This window comes from Bactrocera oleae, chromosome 6, assembly GCF_042242935.1.
Source record: "Bactrocera oleae isolate idBacOlea1 chromosome 6, idBacOlea1, whole genome shotgun sequence".
NCBI classification, from domain to species: domain Eukaryota; kingdom Metazoa; phylum Arthropoda; class Insecta; order Diptera; family Tephritidae; genus Bactrocera; species Bactrocera oleae.
Genome location: NC_091540.1, coordinates 69,943,203 through 69,969,073, shown reverse-complemented (window position 1 = coordinate 69,969,073; position 25,871 = coordinate 69,943,203). Strand labels below are relative to the sequence as shown.

Sequence of the window (25,871 nt, the reverse complement as noted above, 5' to 3'; positions counted from 1 at the left end):
GAAAGACTCTTATCGAAAACGCAAATTGCCTAGGTAATAGAGCTCACTTGTGTCGAAGAAACGATAATTGTTGCTTTTGAAACAGTAAGAAATTTATAATTTAGGTTCTGTGCCAATCCCTGGCAGAACATGAAACCCTTAAACCACTTGAAGTTACACGACAAAACGTGCCATTATTTGAAGAGACTTTTATTGCTAACTCCATGTCATCGCAATTACGTATCAGACACAGGGAAGTCGCACGGAACTACAGCATTTTAATTAGAGCACCCTTTGTGCGGTTTTTGTACGAGGAGCGCGAATATAAACCAAATAGCTGTGCATACACTATGCAACAAAATTTTTCATACTACCAATACACAGCCAAGCTAGCAACAGATATAACTATTTTTATACCCTAAACAGGATATATTAAGTTTGCCACGAAGCTTGTAACCTCCAGAACGAAACGTCGGAGACCCTATAAAATATATACACAAATGATCAGCATGATGAGCTGAGTTGATTTAGCCATGTCAGTCTGTCTGTCTGTATATACGCGAACTAGTCCCTCAGTTTTTAAGCTATCGATCTGAAATGTTGCACCTATCCTTTCCTCACTAAGAAGCTGCTCATTTGTCGGAACAGCCGATATCGGATCTCTATAGCATATAGCTGCCATACAAGCTGAACAATAGGAATTAAATGCTTGTTTGGAATACTTTTTTACGGAATCAAGTTCTTGTAAGGAACCTTTGTGTTTGTGAAGGGTACTATAACTTCGGTGCAACCGAAATTAACGTTTTTTCTTGTTTTGTTAAATTTTTTCCAAATATTAATTCATTCATCTCATTTACCCATTTTTATAGCATTTTGAATCTTTTGGAAAGAATTCCCAGGCGATTATAAAATGTACTCAAGAAAAATATTAAATTATATATTAGATTATTAATTTGCTGAAAAATAATAGTTTATTCCATTCTATATATTGTTGCTATCTACAATATATAAGAAAAATTATAATTATGGTGCAGATGTTTGTATGTCTGAATATATATTTTTAAAGAGTGTGTGCAGAAATTCATTCGAGTTCTTTATTCTGCGCCTTTGCATTACCAGCTGTCGGCCACTTATTAAAAATTTTCATTCTATAAAGCAATCACGTACAGACATATCTATATTTATATATCTACATACGCATATGTATGTATATACATACATACAACCGACAAATGCAGATATTGAAGAGATTCTTGAAATTAGCCACAGTTTCTCATTCTGTTGAGTATTTTATGCAGCCCATCTCTTATTGACAAATACTAAAATAAATTGCTTTGATTCGCACGCCCCCCTCGCCCCGCTGCAAATAAATTAGATGAGCAAACGCCCACACATCTGGCTCATATACGTACATTTGAGCCAAAAGTACCGCATTCAATAGAAATGCTGAACTGTGTGGGATTTCCCATTACACCCCTCACGCACCCTCACCCGCCACCCCCATTCAGTTTCAGCATCAATTTCCTCACACGAAATTTCTGAATGTGCGTACCACCTGCCACAATTCAACATAATCTAATACATAAATATTCTGATTTGTGCGAAAATAAGTCGTAACGCTGCTCAGCCAATTATCTCGCAATGGCTTCGCATTCCGAAAGCCAAAGCCAAAGCCAAAATTCTTAATTCAGCATTAAGATATTTCATTTGTTTGAATTATTTTGCATTTGTTTATGTTTGTTTTCACCAGCAACAACGGTGCGTCAGTGATTTGACTAAGAATATCAAATTGTTCATGATTTCCTCAAAGTAATTAAAGATAAACATATTGTTTTGGAAAATTGACGTATTTTGGGTAGTCTACTTTATCACGCATACAAGTATTTGAGTGGCACAAAGCATTTAGTGAAGGTTGTGAAGCCATCGAAAACTTACCTCATGCGAGTCATTCATCGACCTCTGTTAATGACCATAACAATGCAAAATTTAAATAAAAAACAATGCTTGAAGATCGTCGTGTTGGCAACAATGATCTCTGATCGATCGACTCAATCCATTTTGGGTAATGTTTTGGGTATGAAGTGTGTCTATGATAGACTCATACCAAAAGACCTGAATCTTTTGCAAAAACGACGTCAAGAAGAGTTCGCAAAAGATATGCTTTGCAACGTAGCTGAGAACCTTACCTTTATCAAACGCATCGTTACTGGTGACGAGGCTTGAGTTTATGAATATGACGGCAACAACCTAGCAAATGGCACTCTAAAAATGAGCCGAAATTGGAAAAACCAAAATGTATGCAGGTTCGCATTGTTTTGCATCAAAGATCACGACGGAAGTCCTTTATATATTTTAAGTTTTGGGTTTCCTAAAAATGTTAATTGTATTTCAATATTGGTTGAAATGTACATACATAAATATTTCTAGAATTTTTCTCAAAAAATATCCCTAATTTTTTTTAAACCAAAATTTTAATAACTAAATTTGAACAAAAATATATACTTTAAAAAATTAATATTAAAACAAATGGTTTTGGTGAAATACTTTCCGCACACACAGTATATTTCTATTTACTGTATATATGTTATCTTTTTCTTAAAGCATTGGAAAATTTTGAATGTTTACAAGCCAATTGATTAAAGTACTTGCCAGTCTCCACGTCTGGCTGCCATACCATATTGTCTCTGCCTCTGCAGTTTATGTATGTGTGCATGGTTTGTTTGCGTATTTAATTTATTGTAAAACCTTGATGAATATGAAAAAATGCGAAATGTTGCAAAACATATCATATCTACAGTTATCTAAAGAGTAAAAGCGACTTTTGAAAATTACGTTGTTAGCTAAAAGCTTTCTGCGATCTCACAAAAATCTAGCGACACAAGCGCAGACATATGTACATATAGAAATATATAATTTATTTTTTTTGCTAGTCATTCATTCATTCATTGAAAGTCTAATGCGAATTGCGAATTCTGTGAAATAAAATTGTGCTCATGTTATTTCCCATTTGGAAAGCGTCCAAGACATAAAGCTTTTTATTTTTATACGAGACATAAGTATGTTTATATGCACTTAACAGCATATTTACATTGACAAATGCATGTGGAGATACATAAACACAACTGTAGGCAGATATATAGACAACAACGCAGAAACTTTTTAAGTAGGCGATTTCAGCAGAATATTAGCGCCTCAAGCGAAAACAGCAACAAAAGACATACATACATTCATATACAAGATGGCTATGCTAATTTGCCTACATCTCTGCTAAAGTTATTTGAATATAGACGAGTAAGTAGATATACCTATACTGCTTTCAATTGAATACCCTTGGCAAGTACAATAATAAGCTACTTTTCGGTAAACATTGCTCAAGGCTTGGTCAGCCTCTATCAGTTTTATGCAATGTACAATAACAAATAGAAAAGAAAAAAGTTTTCTTATTTGTATAGAAAGAGTTTTCTGATTTATTTTTTAATATATAAATAGGGGTCCACTTTGTAAATATTTGACCGAACTAAAATTCTGTTTCGAATCAATAAAGGACTTTTCCACTAAAAATTAGATAGGTTAACAACTTTGTACTTATTGCTCCAAATTCTCACTATAAGTTTTAGTCTAAGTCGGTCTTTTAACTCACGTCAAACGTCAGATAAAATATTGTAAGCATAGTTTTAGGCGCAGATCTACTGAAGACATGCATATCTGAGCATGTTTATTGAAATAACAAATATTTTTTAAAAGCATAGTCTTCATCATATAGATATTTTTAAGCTACAAGTTGAACTTCAATTTTTGGAATATTAAAACAAATAATTCGTGCTATATGCTGAAATAGTAATGACCATGTTTGAAGTCCCTTTGAATAATATATTTTTTAGCAAGTTTCGAGCTTAGCACTTAGAAAAGTAAAAAGATTATAAATAATAATTTTTTAAATTTTTAAAAAATGTTTGTTATTGTCATCTTTGTATCTTTGTTTATTGTTGTAAATCTGAAATTAACTCGACATCCCGTATTGAGCCAGAACTACTAGATAGAGGCAAAAAAATTAAAAATCGATCATGATCTTTTTCTAAAACATTCCACGCACTAAAAGCTTTATCCTGATTCAAATCGTTATAATTCAAAATAAAAATAAATAAAATACAAAAATATTAGCAAAATTTTAATTTATTCCTGGAATTATTATTGAGATAATTATCTCGTTTTTTACTTTTAATTTCATGTATCTGCGACTAAAAAAAAAATTATTAGGTAAAAATGCAATTATATAAGATTGATAGATTAAAACACTTTTGATAAATAGTTGTTTTTGGGCTATCGATACAACCTTATATAACTAAACTGTAAATGAAAATCTCTATACTGTACGTGAATCGCTTATAAATTTATAACATTTCAATAAAAGTATATTTCTTATTTAAACATAGCTAGCAGCACCCTGTATACCACTATATAATTTTATGCCACATTTCTTCACTGAAAGCAGGCAAAGCCACAGCCACAGTCACAGCGATTTTCATTCATTCTCCACGTGGTTACCCCTATTGAGCACCTGTACACAAACCGTGCACTTTCGAATCTTTGCCGTTGCGATGCTTGCAAGGACAAATTGTTGGGTGTTTTCCAGCACATGCACCCATTCAAGCAAACATTGCCAACCAGCATATGCTGCACATACATACATACAAGAGTTCACCTGAGAATATAAAATGCGTTGCATATTTGCAGCTGCGTACCCTCCCACATATTTACATACAATATATATGCATAAGTATATATGGTATGTGTGTATGTATGCACCTTGACAGGACTGTATATTTTTTGTCCGACACATCATTACAACCATTAACGTATCAATGCTAATATAAATGGTATACCATTACTACGCCATTAACCATACAAAACATCTGGACAAAACTCAAGCTTTCGCCGTTGGTGTTATTGTTGTGGTTGTTGTATAAGTGTACTACGCGAAGACCGGTTGCTCGGGCACTCCTTTTGCTCGTACCTTTGCGCTTGTGTACATATGCACATATTGTCTCACTGTTCGCACAATCAACTGAGCAAATAGTTGAACGTGCAAACCCCATTGGCTCCTCGCACTGACACTTGACATTTCTATGCATCATATACTTGTACATATGTGTATATGTAGGTGTGGGTGTATAACGATGTATGTTCGCCGATACTTAGCCGCACTTGTGCGAGTAATATCTTGCTGTCAAGCAATTTGTTGGACATGCTCAAGCTATAGCCAAGTTGCTGGGCAACCTCCTACTTGGCAGGATCGGTGGAAGGAGCAAATGCACTGCTTGCAAGCCATAACCGCTATCATCAACATTCTAAGCGACGCAAATGAATCGTTGGCATATTCCTTCATATATATGTATAAGGCTGTATCTACATATGTACATATATCGGTGTGTGTGGTGCTCATTTACCTTTGATTGTTGGAATTCAATTGCCAGTGGTTAAGTGCTAAAGTATTGACTATAATGGCGTGCAGAATGTATTTTATAGCCTTCCTGGGGAATAGTTTATAGTTCAAAGAGTAGTTTGTGAAACATGTCACATACGAAAGAGATCTTTATTGCATAGGCAAGTCCTTACAGCCAACTGGTGTGCCTTCATAAATATGCAATTACACACATACATATATACAATGCCATATGCTGGTCCGTTAGTTCCTTTCAAAGAATTTCTTTGTGGGTGTGTGTGCTCTCAAATCGCATACGTCTTACTCTCTCGCTCCCGGAACAGTTTTTTTTTTGTTCCAGTGTGGCAAAACTTCGGTATGAATCTTGAAAACTTGAGAACTTCAGTAAAAGCATTACAAGTGGGGTTCGATGAAAACAACTTTTAAAGCAGATAATTGCAAATATTTAATAAGTTATGTATTGATATTATATTTACTTAATATAACAAATGTGCTCGACATCGATGCTTTGAGTAGATTATGCTGTAGTGTGCTTTTGGTATACATTGGCAGAAATGTTTGAAGTTTTGATAGGAAAAATTATTACTTAAAGCGAAACCGATTTTTATTTTATTCATTTTTTATTGTTAGATTAACTCGAAAGTTACAAGGCTGCCACCATACTGATAAAAAACCAAATAATAATATACGGGTAACAACTTGAAGCGGGTTTAAGAAAGCTTATAGACGAAAATATTTTTAACAGAGTTGCCACTCTTTTATAAAAATTTTATTTTATAAAATTGATAACATAAAAAAATTATTGAATTATTAAATTACGGTTATCTAAGTAGTAAGGAGTCCAACGAAAAAATTTTCAAAATATGTTCGAGCAGTGTTACCAACTATTTGAAGTTTTTTTTAAATTAAATTTAAAATAAATAAAACATTGCACAATGGGCATCAAACAAAAGAGTTTAAAAAAATTTTGTCGAATATATTTTCAGTAAAGGTTGCCTCCAAAAGTTTTTGAAGTAAATTCAATATTTCTAAATCTATCTCAGTTAAACGGTATTTCAGTGATTGCTAAGATTTATATTAATGCAGAAAATATATGTTTCTCGTCTATAAGACCCCAAATCATCACCACAGGGTTAAACAAAATTAAATAATATATATACTTGATATCGTAATAATCCCATCTGTACAAAAAAGCTTTTTAATCAATTTAAAACTTTTGAGGAAAAATATTTAATGCCGTAATAAAAATATACAATATGTTCAATTTTGAGAGCACATGAGCTTAGCTGTGTGCCATATCATGACTTAAAATGTTATATCCACTCTCAAGTCAGATAAAACGTGTGATTTTTTTTAAGAAGGCATTTTATTTAGCAAATAAGCAAAAATATTGTACATTTGCATAATATACTGTACTTTAATAACAGGCGATTCATTTTGAAAAATGTTGAATACGCTTGATCTCGTAGTCGACCTCCAAGAGGATCTCCGCAGAAAGATGTCTAGTGGTGGTTAAAATTATGTAAAATCTAAAAACCAAAGAATTTATTATTACAATAGATGAATACAGGTAATGATCGAATTACTAGTTACAAAAAGAGTTTTTATGAAAAAATTTACGCTTCAGTGTGGCTTAAAAAATCTAAAATCATATTTCTTCTATAATTTCTTAACAAATATATCTAAGAAGGTCGGGTGAAATTTTCAAGTCGATCAGTACAGAGATTTTCCTCACTGTCTCTGAAAACAGCGTTTCGAGAAAAACGTGTTTAAAGTTTTGGGTGCCGAAACAAACAAGAAAGCTGCTGAATTGATAGATTTTATACAAGTCGCTACTTTTACTTCAACCATTTGCTTCTCAAACATTTATTTATTATTTCATTTCTAAGGTCACCGTTCATTTCATAATTGCGTACACGCGCATCTTCAGCGCTCCTTCACTGGCACGCTCACATCAACGTGTTAATATCGTAAATTGATGATTTGGCACCTGCTAGCAGCACAGCCGACCTCACATCCAACCAAACACACGTGAAATAATCCAAATAAATAAATATTTTACATAAACATATGTACATACAAATGTATGTAAGTGTACTAAACGCCAAAACATACGTGCTACCATATGCACATACATATGTCAGTATGTATGTTTGAATGTAAATTTGCACAATGCATTTCGTTTGTTTGCTGTTCATTTCTGTAAGTGTGTGTGTGTGTGAGTGTGTGCGTGAAAGCTTGTTAGTACACCTTTTTTATTATGACATATTATCGTTAATTTCTCGGAAACCACAACAAACATGCAATACTTTCACACATATATACATGCACATGTATGTATGTATGTATATATTTGTTTATGTGCTTTTCGAAACATATGTACATATTTAAATTAATGTTAGTTTTGTTTCCTGTGAAACACTCGTTGTTAGCGTGGTGCAAAAGCTCTCATGGTCACACCTACATACATACATACAAACAAACAAACATGTGTACATAAGTTGATTGATTGCATGCTAAGCGTTGTGACTTTCGAAAGTTTAATGTTTGCATCATGTACCTGTAACCTCAAAAGAGCCGAGCCACAAAGCTTATCAACACACACAATCTGGTGTACAGGATATTCTTACAGGTGGGAGATGCTATAGAACACATTTGTATGCATGTTTGTATGTATGTGGGTGTGTTGCGAAAATTTAAATTGTTGCAATGTTTAGTTTGGAGTGTAATATAAGCAAACAAATATACATGTATGGGAATATATACATATGTACATACTATACAGTATGTATTGTATTCCATGTAACATGATAGTATTGCGTAGGCGAGTACTTTCCGTGACATTATGATACCAAAAATAAATTTTAAAATGTATTAAGATCACAATATCACTAAGTGCATGAAAATTGAAAAAAAATTTAGTAAAATGTGCAGTTATGTTAAAAAAAATTTTTTTCCGAAGATTTGAAATTGTCAGGTTATGTTTGATGTTAAATAGATTGTCACTAATGAGACTCTTCGATCTTCTACTCTACTACCGGTCAAAATGACCAGTTGCTTCATTTATTTATACCATTACCTCTTTGTACTACTTCGTAATTCTAGTGTTCCAATGTTCAATAACATTGAACGGTCAGTTTATATGGCAGCTATAAGCTACAGCTATCCGATCCGAACAATATGTTCGCATGATTGTATCGTTGCCTTGAACAATAATCCCTATTAAGTTTCGTGTTGATATATTGTCAAATAAAAATGTTTTCCATGCAAGAACTTCATTTTTAATGGTTAGTTTGTATGACTGCTCTATGCTTTATTGGCCGATATTGGCGGTTCCAACAAATGTCCTACTTTTTTGGGAGAAATAGACGTGTGCTAATTATTAAATAGATATCTCTAAAACTCAGAGACTATTTGGCGTATATACAAACAGAGAGACATGGCTAAATCGACTGAGCTCATCACGCTGATCGTTTATACATATATACAAGTTACAAACTTAATGGCAAACTTAATATACCCTCTTGAGGGTATAAAAATATATGAAATGTATATACCATAATAAATTATATTATATTAAATAATTTAATAAACTGTATTCCAAATCTGAAATCATTCTTGAGGGCACTAAGCGACCGGTTTTTGTGTATTTACAGCAACTTTGATCTATTTTGTTTTGTAGATTTTGTAAAATTCTTCAATTTTATTCCTCACCTACGCAAACGCACTCTGCTGATATTTGCCCATGTAGTAAATAATAAACATACATGCATTTACATGTGTATGTGTGCATGTAGGAGCATTCAATTTGTAAATCTGCAGGAGATTAATTGTTTACATCTATGTACACAATGTCGGTTTAATTGCGCTTAATAGGCTGATTATGTTGACACGCATATAAAAGCTCAAATGTGTGTGCATAACTATCAATATATGTACATATGTATATTCTGAGGCATATAAATAATAATCTCTGCCTGACAAACGCGTAAAGAATTAAAGATATATATTTTAAAATATGTGTGTATGTATATGCGTTTTTACTGAACATTAAATATTATACTGCCAACCCGCTGATTATATAACGGTGTAAATGTCAACGGTAAAACTATTTGAGGTTAAATTTCATTTAATTATCTTCGCGTGGTCATTAATAAAATTTGGCAGCCGGAAAATATTTGCACAAATTATTTAAAACAAACATGTATGGTTTTCCCAAATTATCGAATGAATATAATATGAAATAATGCTTTGTAATCTTCATGTTCATGAAAATGTAAATCAATGAACAGAAATTTATCGCAGCTGAAAATAATTAATATTTATATTTTCATATAAATTAGCACTGAAATTTTTTAAATACTGAACCGTTTTAATATGTAATATGAGTGAGCTGCGCCTAAATGTATGCTGTTTCGTACACATTATTTAAATATTATAAGCCATCTTCTTCCTTTGTTTGTATTTAAGAAAACGTATTATACACAGTCAACTCTTTTTCACGGTTCCCTATACAAATTCTGTCAATGCTTCATAATTACATAATACACACATGAGAATCCCACTTTAAGCATTTACGTAAGCACACAAACATTTTGAAATATTTAAGTAATATTACACAAACAAGTTTGTAAATATGTAAGCTAAAACACAAAACAAAGTCGTTGAAAACCTTGCCATGTACGACAGGTCGTATGAGTGATTTGTGGTATACAATATATACTTACATATGCATAACGACAAAAATCAAACATGACATTAAAATTAATTTAATTAAAAAACGTCACAAAAAAGTTCTCAATCCGACATATTTATTCTGCAATTACCCAACTTTTGTGAATATAGTCAACAAAGCACCACCGGACTTTTTCCAACAGTTACTGTCTTGTATATGCACAAAAAAACTTGTATTAACCTTGATTTAATTATATGCAATGGCTTATCTAAAATGTAGCTAAATTTCGGTTAAATTACTTTAAAAATCCTATATTTACATGTTTAAAAGTTCAAACCTGGTTCCTTTTAACACGTTTCCATTTCATGTACGACAGAGCGTATGAGTGACTTATGTATTCACAACCGCACAAATAAAAAATCGCATGCGATATAAAAATGTCATGAAGTATTAAAATCAATTGTAAACTATTTCATATTAATTTATGAATAAATAAATTTGTGGTAAATTTTAATCTATTTCCTAACTGAAGTTTAACGCATAAACTTGCTCGCGTTAATTTTCATATATTTTTTCACTAAACACAAATTGAATTTTCATGTTTTTATTATTATTTTTCAACGAAGAGGTAGCAATTAGCGCTAACTGACAAATCATTATACCTCATTAGGACCAATATTCAGTTGGCGGTTTCACAAACTTTCAAAGTTCCGTGAAATGCTCATCAAATCATAGTTTTACTCACCCAATTATTGTCTTAAATTGACGGGAATTTGCTTCTCCGACATTGTGTTACTTTACTGTTACCCCTGCTGAAATTTTATAAGGAAAACTTTTATATATTAATATCATTAACGGATTATGCTACTACGAATCCACCTTTTTACAGTTATACCTAAATTTAATGTAATTCTGCGCTGTGACACCAACCGGTAAATCAGTGTTTTCAAACTATACTTCCTCATCTATAATTTATTCCAATCTATGCAAACCATATTTATATTGCCTTGACGAATAGCCAATTTTAATCAATAAACATCATCGTCTATTCAGCCTTACCAATTATAGTCCATTTACAGCTACAAGAGTACCCGGCACAAGCACACAGAACTAGAAGCAGCACTAACTTACCAACTCATTGATGCGGATTTCTTCAGCGATATATACATACATACCATATATATTTAACTCATGAATAATTAATTCCAACAATGTATCACAATAAAGATATAGCAACGTCTGAATAAATAGTTGAGTGGTGGGTTTGTCACTAGCAGCCATTGTATGTGTGTGTGTGAGCTCGCGTTTATTCTTGAGTCAATACATTGGACAACAATACAGTTCATTACAATGGTAGAAGTATGTGGCTGTGTGTGTGCATGCTGTGCAGGAGCGTGCCAATAGCAATGCTTTATGCTGGAAATAGCAAGATGAAAAGCTTGTTTGATGAAGTGAAAATGATACGCCACCTCATCATCTACACTCATAGTTGGAATTTATAACTTAAAGGACAATGTAGCGTTGAGATTATATTCTGCTTTTGTTGTTGCAAAAATATGATACGCTTGCAAAGACCGATAAAAGTTTCACTGTTTGATATTTTTGACGAGTTTTAAAACTGAATAATTTCCATGAAATATTTATGACACCTACTGTGACTTGATATAATAAAAGTTTTAATAAATTTCGAATAAATTCCAAAATGCCAGCAGCAATCAATTGAAACTGGAATTACTTTAACATTTCATTAATAATTTACAATGATTTTGAATATAAAATTGTAAATTTAGCAAATTGCCAGCAAAGTATCAAACGACAAAATTGTTTTATTTTTATTGTAGTAATTGCCAAAACCAAAAATCTGGTTATGAAGCTTAATAAATTTTCAATTTAGGTTAATTGGCAAGTAATTGAATTTGAATTTTTGGCCGTATGGGTATGCGAAAAATTCTTCTTCACTACTTTCGCTTTTATTTAGGTTATTTGGTCAACACACGCAAAGTATAGCAAATGTTGCCTACATTTCAGCGCGAAGCTAAAAAGCGTATGCAGTGAAAACATATAAATAATTAATTTTTGGATATTAAGTTCGGATAGTTTCAGAATAGTTTTGATAAATAAGAAAAATGGTGTATTTCGAATGGTCTCGTACACCTTAACAAAAAACAGATATTTAAATATCTCTGTACTTTTCCGTTTACTTTCAGGCACTAACTTAATTTTTGACCAATAAAATTTTGATTAAAGAATATTTAGAAAATTCAATAATTTTTTCTAGTTTATATAAAACAATTACTTGCAGTGTATGAGAAAAATAAAAATTAGCCTACATTTTGGCGTCAAAATGTAAGCGTGTGGAGTATAATAAAAACAAGAAAAAACTTTAACTTCGGTTGTATAAAACCTTTTACTTACACAAAAGATTCCATACAAGAACTTGATTTTGAGCGGTCAGTTTGTATGACAGCTATATGCTATAGTGGTCCGATCTAAACAAATTGGAGATTGTAATGTTGCCTTGGGCAATAATCCATGTCAAATTTCTTCTACAAGGACTCGGTTTTGATCGATCACTTTGTTTGGCAGTATGCCGAATTTCAAGCCGATATCTCAAAAACTGTATGTACAGATGGGCATGGCTAAATCGACTCAACTCGCTGATCATTTACACATATTTTTTATGCAGTCTCCGATGCTTCCTTCTGGGTGTGATAAACTTCGTGGCAAAATTAGGCTATATCCTTGGCATAAAAAATAATTTAAATACATTCAATGCAATTTCCATATCAAGGAAAAAATATATATTTATATTTACAATTCGGAAAAAAAAATATTTTTCCCGATAATCCTTAGCTAAGCTCATCCCTCATAAAAACTGATAAACTATTAAATTTTTATCAACGTTCTTGCAGGAATATATGGGCTTATAGCCCTATTCCACAATCTTATTTTTGGCCTACCAAGTTTTTGCAATAGCCGAACCCTGAACCTCTGCTGCACACACAGCCTGCCTCATCCTTTCAGCTTGATAACAACAAAGTAGTCATTCGTTTAACTTACCAATGCTTACCTATTCATGTCTATGTTTATTTAATATGCTTCATTACCGACTTGCTATGCCTTTGGCTAGAATGTTGGTCCTGCTTGTCTCTGGCCCGCTGCAAACCATGTTAACTAGCCGTGTAGGTAGTATATCGATACAACGTGCCAACATTTATTGATTATTTGTTTTTTTGCCAAGCTGTTGCCATTGCCGCCTTTCATTGTAGTGTGTCTTTTTATTTTTCTTTATTTTTTATATTCAATTAAGTTATCCTTTTTCATGTTTTTTATTCTTGTTTTTGTTGCTTTTTTCCAGATTGGCAGCCACGAGGGTACTTGGGTGGTCGCCGATTACATAGCAACGCCCGGCTCCAACGAGTTAAGCGTGTCTAAAGGGCAACAAGTTGAAGTGGTGGAAGCACCCTCTGCCGCCGAGCCAGATTTCTGTTTAGTGCGCCTAAATCCACAAAGCGACGATGCAGCCGTACAGGAAGGACTGGTACCCGTTTCTATACTTAAACCATCGCCAAGCGCACAGAAGAACAGTTCAGCGCGGAAGGAAACAAACGATGTCATGCAGGAACAAAGTGAGCGCCTCACTTAAATACAATTAAAAAAATCCTATAAAATATTAATTTCTTAAATGTTTTATCTGCTTTTATTTAAGGTAATAATCGCGGCAAACCGGACCCCTTGACTTCATCCACCAAACGACGCGGATTTAGCGGGTGAGTTATTTTCTATGTGTTACATAATGTCTCGCAAAAGGTTCACGTTGATTTGTAATTTGAGAAGAAAAGTAACGGTGAAAAGGATAAAAGTTCAAAGTGAAAAGTGTTCAAGTTGCTAGCTGAAAGTCAAATGCGCGCACTATTTCGTCTTAAAAGCAAAAGAAAGTTATGCTCGAGTGTTGAGCGAACTTACATAATAATGCTGAAGAGGCGGCAAAAAAAATGTTAAGAGAAGAGCATTGCATAACTCCACGAATAATTTACATAGGCATGTGAATGGTAAACTGAGAAACCCCTCTGTGGAAATAGAGAAAAATGAGAGGCTTTAAAATGAGTCTGCACTCCTTTACTTTGTTGCAATTTATTAGTTGTTCATATTGATATAAACGGTTTCAAAACTAGACAAATCAATTTAAAAACCGTTGCCATCGTTGGACAATAACCCATGCAATATTTGATAATTATATCCCTTTAAATGAAAAAGTTTTTCATACAGGCACGTAACTCCGATCGTTCAATTTGTATGGCAGCAGTATGCTATAGTGGTCGGATATCGACCGTTCCGACAAATGAGCAGCTTCTAGGTGCGAAAAAGACGGTTGCAAAATTTCAGATCGATATCTCAAAAACTGAGGGACTAGTTCGTATAGTGGGACGAATTTTTAAAACGCTTGTTCGCAATATTTGTTATTTATGAAAGCGAAATACTTGTCGCTATGCCTGTCAAACGAGCTATATAGATACGTCATAGGATTTGAAAATAGTCAAACGTAGGATAGGCACTAACGAGTTCCTCCAAAGTTTAATTTTTTAGAAGCGGCTGAATTTGTAATTCAATTCAATTCAACATTCCAAAAAATGTGTTTTCTAATAGCCCTCGTTTCTCAGCAGGTAATTTCGAACCATCAAATTTATATCTAATATGAACAGATTCTGTATAAAATCTCATAACATAAAAAAAAAAAAACGTTCGACTAGATATTTAACTCGAGTTTAAAGCATTTTATTTATGAAACAAATCCCACTTGCTTAATTAGCGTTTTCATTTTCAAGGTTGCATTTCCATATAAATAAAAAAAATGTTTAAGGTTAGTTTAAGATTTTCTTTTACTTACCACAGGTGTGTAATGTTAACACTCAATTGTTCAATAAACTCGAGTATGTGGACTTCTTTAATATTCATATTTTTATGTAACAGCACTTATACGAATCAAAAATTACTGCGTTTTATTTTTAAACGAAGATTTTAAACGTTTACCTAATGACATAATAATGCCTAAAAACAAAAAGTTCCAAAAAATTCACAGAAAAAGTGTGTATCTTTCGTATGGAGCGTTTTCTCATCACACCAAAGCTTGTTCCAATTGCTTGACGTCACTAGCAACGGTAAAGGTCTTCTTGAAAGACATCTTGCAATGAATTAACATATTTGCAGGCTTTTTTACTGGGTACTTCGTAGAAAATGACAACATGGGTTTTATCCTTGATTGGTAGCTCAATATAGGTCGCTCCGAATGAATAATATGCAAATGCACGAAAGTTAAATAGATATTACTTATGTTTATAGTAAAATACACACTATGTGTAATACATACATACATATGTAAGTATGTCTGTGTGTTATAAATTTCAATTCTTCGTCTACAACTCCACTGTTTTCGTGTCACCACATTTCTATTTAGGAAAGTGTAGTACGCTTCATGAATCTAGACCCCGATACATAAATATACATACATACATATGTTCATATTTCAACCTTCCTTCAATAGTTTAATGACCGGAATACGCAAATTAACAAAATTGTAGTAATATAAAGAACAAAGCGTTATGCCATTTAACGTTCAAATTCTACGTGCGCATGTCTATTTGTTTGTATGTAATCATTTCTATATACCCACATACTTTTGTATATATATACTTTATGTTTTGGTATATAACGATATGTAATATATATGTATTAGTTTTATCATCTTATCAACTTCGAATTGACGTCATACTCTACTTACCTAAATTCTTATCATGTTTACTTTTACGTTTTCTTTATTTAAATTTTCTATATAGCAATTTTCTAGTTCAAAGTAACTTCAAGAACAGCACCAAATATTGGGTACATATTTTTTTCGCTACCACAATTCAAGGTCATTTTAATTTAGTTTTTCTCAAAGAACACTAGTGCTTAAAAGTTCGTATTGTTTTAAAGAAAAAACATTTTGAACACTAAATTATTGGGAGCCTTATGTCGATTGTAAAAACCGAAATACTTTTCAATACCATTTTTGTTGTACGATTTGTCTTTACGCTTTTGACTTGCCCAGAGAGCATTTCCGCGTAATTAAGACAAAGAAAAAGTCGTTGAGGGTCTGATCGGAGGAATATAGTGGATGTGAAAACAAACTTGAGCATTCAAAATCCTATATATCATGAGTAAAATGTACAACAGCTCTAAAATGTATACACCTGTCTGGGTTGGGTTTGAATAGGTGGAGTCGTTCGAAATAAGAGGTTGTTAAAGTAAGCTCAGATTCTATAATTCTCAAATGCGTTCCCGTACGGATCTAACCTTATACTAAAAGCAATATTTCAAACTGCTTGAAGAAAGAAAGAGGCATTTACGATTCTAAGTTTCTAAGGGTAGAACTCTTACACACATTACATGCTAACATCACATAATATATAGTTAGAAAATCGCCTCAATACGGCATTAAAATTTTTTCATCATCTATAGTTGTAAAGGGTATAAAAACATGCATTCCACGCGAACATACTCTTTTTACATCAATTTTGTCTGAAGAGTGTAATATAAGAGTGGTGTGTCCGAGTTTAAGCGAGTTATTGTAAAGATTATGACATTTCGTTGAAGTCGTTTTTATCGCGAATGAAAACCAAACATTACTTTCACATATATGTATATTCTTGGTGACATGGGGAATCACCAACCCTTGAATGAAGTAGTATATAGTATTTTGAATATTTATTTAGGATGAATATATTTTAATTATTAATTGTTTTGATTTGTGGAAACCGAAAGGCTAGCCGGTAGCCACAATTTTAGCAATAAGTTCATGGTGGATTATATATGAAATCGACAACCTGAAATAACGCGAAAGAGATATGCTATGGCAGTTTTCAATTTTGTATATTTTTAAATTGCATAAATGAAAGTAGAGAACACTGCCCCGTTTATAAACAAGCTGGGACCTGTCGGGCCGAATCGACATATTTCTTTGGATTTTGAACAAAACAATAAACTATTTGAAGTTTAGGTATTTATGCCACATATTTAGTCCAGAACACTTGATCTTTAAACAAGTAAGGAAGGGCTAAGTTCGGATGTAACTGAACATTTTATACTCTCGCAAAGTCAAATAGTATACTCGTTTGAGATTTCTTTGTGGATTGGCTGATATTTTCGGTAGAAGGTCAACTATAGGCACGGGTCCACATATTTAGTACTTAGGGGCTTGAACAGTTTTGGTTCGATTTAGACAATTTTTGGTCACAAGGTGGCATACTTTAATCGCATTATTCACGCAAAGTTTTACCCCGATATAATCATTGTTGCTTGATATGCATAGTGGAAAGTGAAAGAATCAGATGGAATTGAAAATGGTGTTATATGGGAAATAGGCGTGGTTGTAGTCCGATTTAGATCATTTTCGCAATATAACATAGAAATATGAAAAGAACGTTATGCACCGAATTTGGTTGAAATCGGTTAAGCAGATCCCAAGATATGGGTTTTCACCTAAAAGTGGGCTGTGCCACGCCCACTGTCTAATTTTGAACGCGGTTCCTATAAAGTCATCTCATACCATCCTAGAGATAAAATTTAATGGATTTCGGATTTCAACTCGTCTCTTCATCCTAATCATTTATATATATATATATTACCCTATATCTAACTCAATTAGTTTTAGGTGATGCAAACAACCGTTAGGTGAACAAAACTATTATACTCTGTAGCAACAGGTTGCGAGAGTATAAAAAGGAATCGTGAAAATTCAACCGACGTGAACTTAGTTTATTTTGTGGGCAAAATGATATTTGGTTTGTTTTTGAGTTTTTCTACTCAACTTCATGTTTTGATAACAGTCGTACGTGCTTCAATTTAAAACACGCCAGTACAGTTCCCCCGTTCTAATATTGCAGACTGAGTTCCAATTTTGAATTTTTCTTGATATCAAAAAATTATTTCGCTAATTTTCGGAGAATTAGATTCTCTGGAATTTCGGAATTTTCAGTAAAATTCTTATTACTGTATCTTAAATAATTCCCAGAAAAACACATTACTTACATTCCATACATACTCGTACATATAATAATGGAATATGTAAAATAAGTACTAAAGGGTGGTCCATATTCTTACTTCACTTTACGTTTAACAGCAACAGGTGATGACTGCTCTCTTGACTGGAAATCAGTATATTGACGAAATGAAACGAATCGCTATCATTGTTGTAAAAGTATTTTGAAATGATTTGCTCGAAAAATGCTCTCTTAATCTAGAACGTTTTGCTAGTGAGCAGAAGATCTAAATATGGCTACTAAAACCTCGCACTAAGTGGTTGAAAGTGCGAAAAATAAATAAATGGCTATTAAGGAGTGACAAATTTGGCTAATTCTTCCTTAAAATTGTGAAAAGTTTTTCTAATTAATTTTTTAATTTTTTTTAAGTCACCATATGGACCACTTTTTTTTTTATAATGTCATCCAAATTATTCCAATACATATGTATATGAGGTGGATTAGTGCAAAAAATCAGACAAATATTTTCTACGAGCAAAACGCTTTGTTTTTATATACATACATGAAGCATTTAATGCGCCCACACATGCTGGGAGCTAAACTACTTGGCTCCTGTAAAATAATAGTCAAGCTGCTACGACGCCAATGCACAACTCAATACACTCTATGCTTGTATGAACGGACCCACACACACCTACAAACGACGCGTCGGTTCGTAAATTCTGCTTAAAACGCGAGTTAAGTGATGAGCGCACGCTTCCTGCACTTCTCCGTTGAATTTTCGCACAACCAAAGGCAAATGCAAAACAAACCAAGCAATGACAATCGTATAATAATAATAACAGTAGTAATGTTGTATTATGAGCATGAGTGGTAACGAATTACACATTTCTTAACTCTTAGCTCTTAAGCATTGAATTGTGTTCTCCACTCGGCTTTGTGTGCGCGTATCAGAACTTCTATTCCAAGTGGATTGACGTAGTCTACTGCAGCGCGTCTGCAGTGTCTTCGTCGTCGTCGTCATCGCCTAAGTCTGCTTGCTGTCGTATTCTTCACCATATCTTTTTGTGGCGTTGGACTCGGAAACTTCTATCGCCGGAAAATCAGTTGGTCGCTCTCATTTCGTGCGTTCGTACGTTTCGATAGAAAACACCGTTTAATTCTTGTATTTCGTATGTTTCGATTGTTGTGCTTATCGGTGCTGGAATACGAATATTACTCATACGCGCTCTTAAGTAAACACCAATACATACATAAATGTGTGTGTGTGCATGTAGCTAAGAAAGGAACGAATGAAGGCTGTAGTGCAAATAAATATTCTAAAGTGTATTCGCATTTATTAAGTTTAATCCAAGCAGACATATCATTGTAAAACTGCAACGGCAAAATTGTACAACGTTTTAACGGTCGAGTGAAGAAGTGTGTCACGCGAATTACAGCGGCTAGCGCCGACGCCGCATTCTCGCAACCTCCAAAACTGCTAATGAATAATATTTTACGTGCCTTTAAGTCGGAAGATCCAATCATGTCAGAATCACTGAATTGCGATCATTCCGAGCATTTTTTATGCTTTTGTTGTGCTGACGCGGCTGCAGCAGATACGGAACCGCTGAGCCGCAAGGAGAAGTACAAATCCTGGTAGGACACCTATAAATTGTGTATTATATATACTTTTTAGACATATCCATACATTAATCCGAAATTTATTTGACTGTGCGCACAATTTTATTGAACCATTGATAGGCTAATTATCCATAAATTTAAAAGTTAAAAAATTAATAAAAATAAAAATAAAACATAAAAAATATAATGACAGATATAAAAGTCACAATCAAGTGTAGCAAAAGTGTGATTCATAAAGTGGCCTTACGATACGCGCCCATTTATTGAAATTGCTGAGCACTACGTGTGCCCCGTAGCCTTATCATGGCGCGCTCAGTGCCCAACTTGTATGACTATTGCTTGTATTTCATTGTAGTGACTTTAAATTTCGCTTTGTGATAAGCGCAGCAAAATAAGAGGTGAAATATATCGACGTATCGGTTGAACGGCTTTATGTCCAGTCATACATACATATACAAGTAGATATAATAACTTGTTTTGGTGCTTGTTCCACAAGGCGACAATATGTTTTTGTTATTCTTTTTTTTTCGTGTTTTTGCTAATCTATGAGTTCAAATTCTAAATAAATTGCGATTACAGAGCAAAGAAAATATGGTAGTTTACTTTATGAGGTTATCTGCTAACTTGCTGAATGCTTTCAATATCGTAACGCAATAACTCGAAGTTTTGAATAAAAAAAGTGTTGCATAATGTTCAGAATAAAAATAAGAAGTTCAACAAGAATTTTCGAGTAAACAAAAAGTCAATGAAGAAATTATTTTTCCTAAATGTCGGAAATATTTTTAATGCATATTTGATGCTGTGACGCTGTATTCAGGAGTAATTAAGTAAAATTCCATCAAACAACGAAATTATTATGAAAAGTCATGGTATATTGCTGTTTTTGGGTCGAGCAATTTAGGTTTGATGTTTATTTTTTACAAAAAGCTTGGTAGTGTTGGGATAGTCCTTTTCTATTCTCTAATGGATTTTCACCGAAAAATTGTATTTTTACAGTATTGTTGCTGAGTAATATATTCTTCAAACCTTTTTCAGTTTTGCTCGTTGATGATACAACCATCATTTTATTATTATTATTTTTTTTTTTTTTGTTAAAAATATATTTCTGTTTATAAAATTAAAAAATATTTTTTTTTAGCGATTTAACTGCTTTTTTATGAAAGTGAGCTTAATGGATGTAATTTTTATGCAAAAAAAATTGGAAATAATAAAAAGCAATATTTATTTAGTCTTGGGTACTGAATATTTCAAAACAACTGTGTAACCGTTCAAAAATGCCACATACAATCATGAAAATCAGTGAAATTGTTCTATCTATTTTCTAAACAAATATTTAGAATCAGAAAAAGCCAAACAAAATATCAGAGGCATTCCTTGTTATTTTAATATTGTAGTTTGTAATTTTTATAATAAAAAATTGCATAAAATACTCTGTTATTCTAAGGATGAGGGCTTTACTAGTCTAAATGATGCAGCATTGGGAAAAAAAACAAAAAAAAAAATAACTTCGGTTGCACCAAAGCTATAGTACCCTTCACAGGTGAATTTTTTATAGCGAAAAAGTATACAAGATCTGTATGGGATATATGTGAATGGCAGCTACATAAATGCTATAGTGGTCCGATCTGAACAGTATATTTGGAGGTTGTAGCGATGCATTGGGTAATAATTTAAGCCAAATTTCGTGTAGATACCTTTTCAAATACAACAGCTTTCGATACAAGGACCGACCGAACTGGTCAATTTATGTGGCAGCTATATGCTATAGTGATCTGATGTTGGCAGTTCCGACAAATGACCAGCTTCTTGGTGAGAAAACGACGTGTGCAAAATTTCAGATGGATATCTCATTAACTGAGGAACTAGCTCGCCCATTTACAGGCAGACATGGCTAATATATATTATAAATATATATATATATATATGTATATACTTTAATTGTCTCCGACGTTTCCTTCTGAATGTTACAAACATCGTGGCAAACTTAATATATCCTGTTCAGGGTATGAAAAGATAGCTACCAAAATCTTCCACACCCTCTCTTTCAAAACTTTAACTGAAGTATCCTACGAAAAAGCGTGATCACCTTTAGATTAAAAGTCAAACCAGTAGTCTAAATCACTTTGGTTGCTAAACCATCAAGATATCACACTAAAATTTCCAGTTATTTATATTTTTTCCACAATCTGGAACTTATTTGAAATTTTCAATATTCCGTACTCTACTGTAAAAAATACCTTTGTAGATCTCTGACATGAGTATTATATTTCTATAAAACATTATGAAAACAATGTCAAATTTCAAACACTAATGCTATATATCAATATTTAAGTTGCAGCCCCCGCAAAACCGTCCCTAAAACTCTCAATAAAAGTATTATTGTTTATTTAATTGCAAACAATTAACTTCCAGCATACTAAAAATGCTAATAATTTTTGCTTGTCATAACATAAGTATTTCACTTTATTGTAGCTAAATAGTTTCTAAGCAAAAGCGAATTTCATCATCATCTACCACACCCAGGCGCGCATATCAATGAAAATACTTCAAATGAATAAATTTATTGACATTTAGTAAATATGGTCGTTTACATATTTTACGTTTTGCATATCGCCTACTGTTTTTTTACGCATGGTCTCCTACCACCACCACTGTCGTTTTGCCTCATGCTCTGCCCAACACAAATTAACATGTGAACTGTCGGCGCTTAGCCAAACAAAACACATCCTTATTTACTTAACTTTCAAGACGATGAACGCACCACAATAGACGCGTTCGACACGCCACTAATGAGTCGCCAAATATATGACTAAGGCGACGACCTCAAACTACACCCCCAACATTTACACACATATACATACATACATAGATGTTAGTATGTACTTAGGCACATTTGTATGTACAAACCGCACACGTGTGGCAAATGCGCACAGTACTCGTGCCACAAAACTCCTACACATTATCGGAGGAGTAGCATGTTGTACGGACAGTGGATCCATGTCCAGAGTATGTAAATGGAAGGGGAAGCGACGTCGATTTTATACGTGTTGTTGGCGTTGGTGTTAGAGGCTAAACGGTATATCAGCTACCAGCATTTTAGTTGACCGAAGACAAATACATAAATAAGAAATAATTGCTCTTCTATACCTACCCTGCAGGAAAATTTAACTTTAAAAAGTGTGTGTTCTTTGATTATTGTAAAGTTGATATATCGTCCACATCTTTCTCGACCCTTTTCGATCTGTTAATACATACGACTGTTCGATTTTTATCACTTCTCAACTAGGACCTTAAAGTCGCTCGATAAGTGCAATTGTTATGCTCGCATCTGGAGATTGGAAACTGAGCACATTTTACTTAGAAAATGCTGCGAAATCACCATTTACATTTTATGTGCCGATAAAACTATTTCTTAACAGTGAAGAGGGTATTTTAAGATTTAACACCTAGCAGGAACGTCGGAGACCCTGTAAACATATAAATGATCAGCGTGACGAGCTGAGTCTGTTAGCCATGTCCATAATAAGAGAATTCCGTCGATTGTGTTATTTTAAAGACTTTTTCCATCAGTTTTTTCCAATACATTAATCGAAGGATATTTTCTTGAATCTTATTTCGCAGCCATAGGAGCCAGATTCACTAGTTTGTAAATTATTTTCAATACTCAAGGTTACCCAGTTTTCCCTACAGGGTCGCATTGTTGAAAATATGTTAATGTGTTTTTTGTGACGCTTTTGGTGTTGTCCTATCTAGTTCGAGTAACTTTTGTAAATAAATTTTCATACACACATACTCGTATGTACTAACATATATGCATAGATATGTGTAGATGTGGGGGAAAATGTTGTTGACAATGAGACGGTGCAGTCAACCATCCAATTCCGGACTTAATTTCCACATTTTTTATGGCTTCCTTCTTTCCTTCCGTTTAATTGTGCGCACACAATATAATGATTGAACGAGTGAGCAGCGTGTTGATGTAATGTTACTCCTGCATAGCTACCGCTCACACACACACTTTGCATTTATGTGTGGGGGCAGGCGTCCGAGCATGTAAGGCACACCACCATGTGCCAACTATGAAGGATGTTTATGCTTCTGAAGAAATTAAGTTTGGCCCGAAATTCCGTTAATTTATGCAAAAGTTTAAGAATTTTGAAATTCTCGAAAGTTTAATGCGATTTCCTGTACTTAAATATCATTTTTTTGTTTTTCTTTCTTTTAATAAAAAATCTTATTATCTGTAGATAGCTTATCTATAATTTCTTCAGTGAGATTCTTTTGATGACCGGAGACAACTCATGATCCCAAGCTCGCCCAAACGTCTCTACATTAATGTAAATTTAGTTTCTATATTAGAAAAAACATACGAAAATTTTAAAATACCTATCGCCGATATATGGTTATTTAATAAAAACATTTACCTACCAGATTAATGAACTCATCACCTATCGAATAGACGTCATTCCAAAAGTTCAAACGAGGGCCTTTTTTCTACTAAGCCAAGGTATCCTCTATTAATGTTTCGATCAGAATTATGCCTCGATTCGCACAGCGTAATATAGCCCTCATCAACCTATTGAATGCTAGAATCATCCGTTAAAACTTTGCTAGAAATAACACTTCCGCAATTGTCTTTTAATTACACTCGAAAACAGATGCATGTGTCTGGAACTTTATTGACATTTGACGTGTTGGCTCTAATATCTTGAGTTTTTTAATCATTTAGATTAGTCTTAATTTAAAATTTTATAATAATTTATTGCACGATTTAACCTTTCGATAACTTTTCTATTCGTAGGCCAAAATGGTTTCCTCTACGCAAACACTCACAGAACAAGAACGAGAAGTCACCAGCAGAAAAACCACTTACCAAGAAATCCTCAGAGAAGAGCTTAAGAGTAAGTAAACAAATAAAAAGCATTATACCTAATACTTATGGTAGAAATGAATTATAGGTTTTTTTTTCACATAGCCCCTTAATTAAGTCAATTAACAAGTTATGACCATTTAATTGACTATTTAGTCATTTTAAGTTTCTGTGGCTTTTTTGGAATAAAAATCTTGGTATGATCATCAATGCAACTCTTTAAATACAGAAATTATTTATAGAAATGCATAAGCGGCGTTCCAGATAGCAAATTGTTAACGCTAAATTGACTTAATTAGTCGCAGAAGTTTAAAAAAAAAACATTAATTAATATCTCTGCAACTGAAGCCCCTAAAATTTCTAAAACAATTATAGATAGAGATTATGAGCATTTCAGATAGCAGCTTAATTTCGTCAATTAACAAATTGTATGCCATTAATTAACTTTATTTATTAATTTGAATTATGTCGATTTTTTCGGAATAACATTTTTTTCATATCTCTGCACTGAATTGACTAAGTTTGTTATAGTTTTGGAATATCACTTGAGCCCGTAAAATACAGAAAATAATTGTAGACTGTACCTTAATTTAGCCAATTAGCGAATTGTGTATTAATAACCACATGAAGAAGCTGCCTAAAATAACTAAAAGAAGTTTCAGACAATCACTTTTTTATGAGACCGATTATTTACTTTATCTTTACCATATTTTCAACTTGAATTGAGAATTTCAATTTACTACTTTATGCTCCAAGGAAAAAAAATGTATATGTAGCCATATATAAAGTATACTTTCCTTGATAATTCAAAAGACACAACCAATAAAAGCAATGTCATCGCCTTTGTTACATCCACTCGTGTCCAGTAAACTTAATTTAATTCATTTCTTTGTTTTCATAATACTTTCTCCCATACTTAGTTGACACAAAAACAAAGCGAACAGGATGAGAAGAACCTTTCAAGTTCAGCCACAGCAAGCAGTCGGGGTCATTATGGCACATCGGCGGCGACATCACAGGCCAATGCCGCACAAGCAGCCGAGTACGAGGCCGAGGAAGAAGCTGGCCTCGAGCTACCGCCGCCAATGAAACCGCTACAGGAGCCCCACTTAATGGCCAACGGTCCGCCCGTGTTTGCCAAGGATCTCAAAGAGAATTCCAAAAACTTGGTAAGTCAATTGACAAATAAAATTCGACGTGAACTCTCCGGAAGTGGATAATTTGACATCAATGATGGTTGAAATGAATTTAAGTTATACTTTA

At 33.4% G+C, this 25,871-nt stretch overlaps 1 protein-coding gene across 1 annotated transcript in view; it reads left to right on the top strand.

Annotated features, from left to right (window-relative positions):
• The window catches only part of trio (trio Rho guanine nucleotide exchange factor), a 66,548-nt gene that overhangs the window by 29,226 nt on the left and 11,451 nt on the right, over nt 1-25,871 (top strand). Inside the window, exons 9-12 of the mRNA XM_036364185.2 lie at nt 13,456-13,726; nt 13,807-13,867; nt 24,540-24,639; nt 25,529-25,777. Coding sequence (XP_036220078.1) covers nt 13,456-13,726; nt 13,807-13,867; nt 24,540-24,639; nt 25,529-25,777 — 681 coding nt within the window. The remainder of the gene's footprint in view (nt 1-13,455; nt 13,727-13,806; nt 13,868-24,539; nt 24,640-25,528; nt 25,778-25,871) is intronic.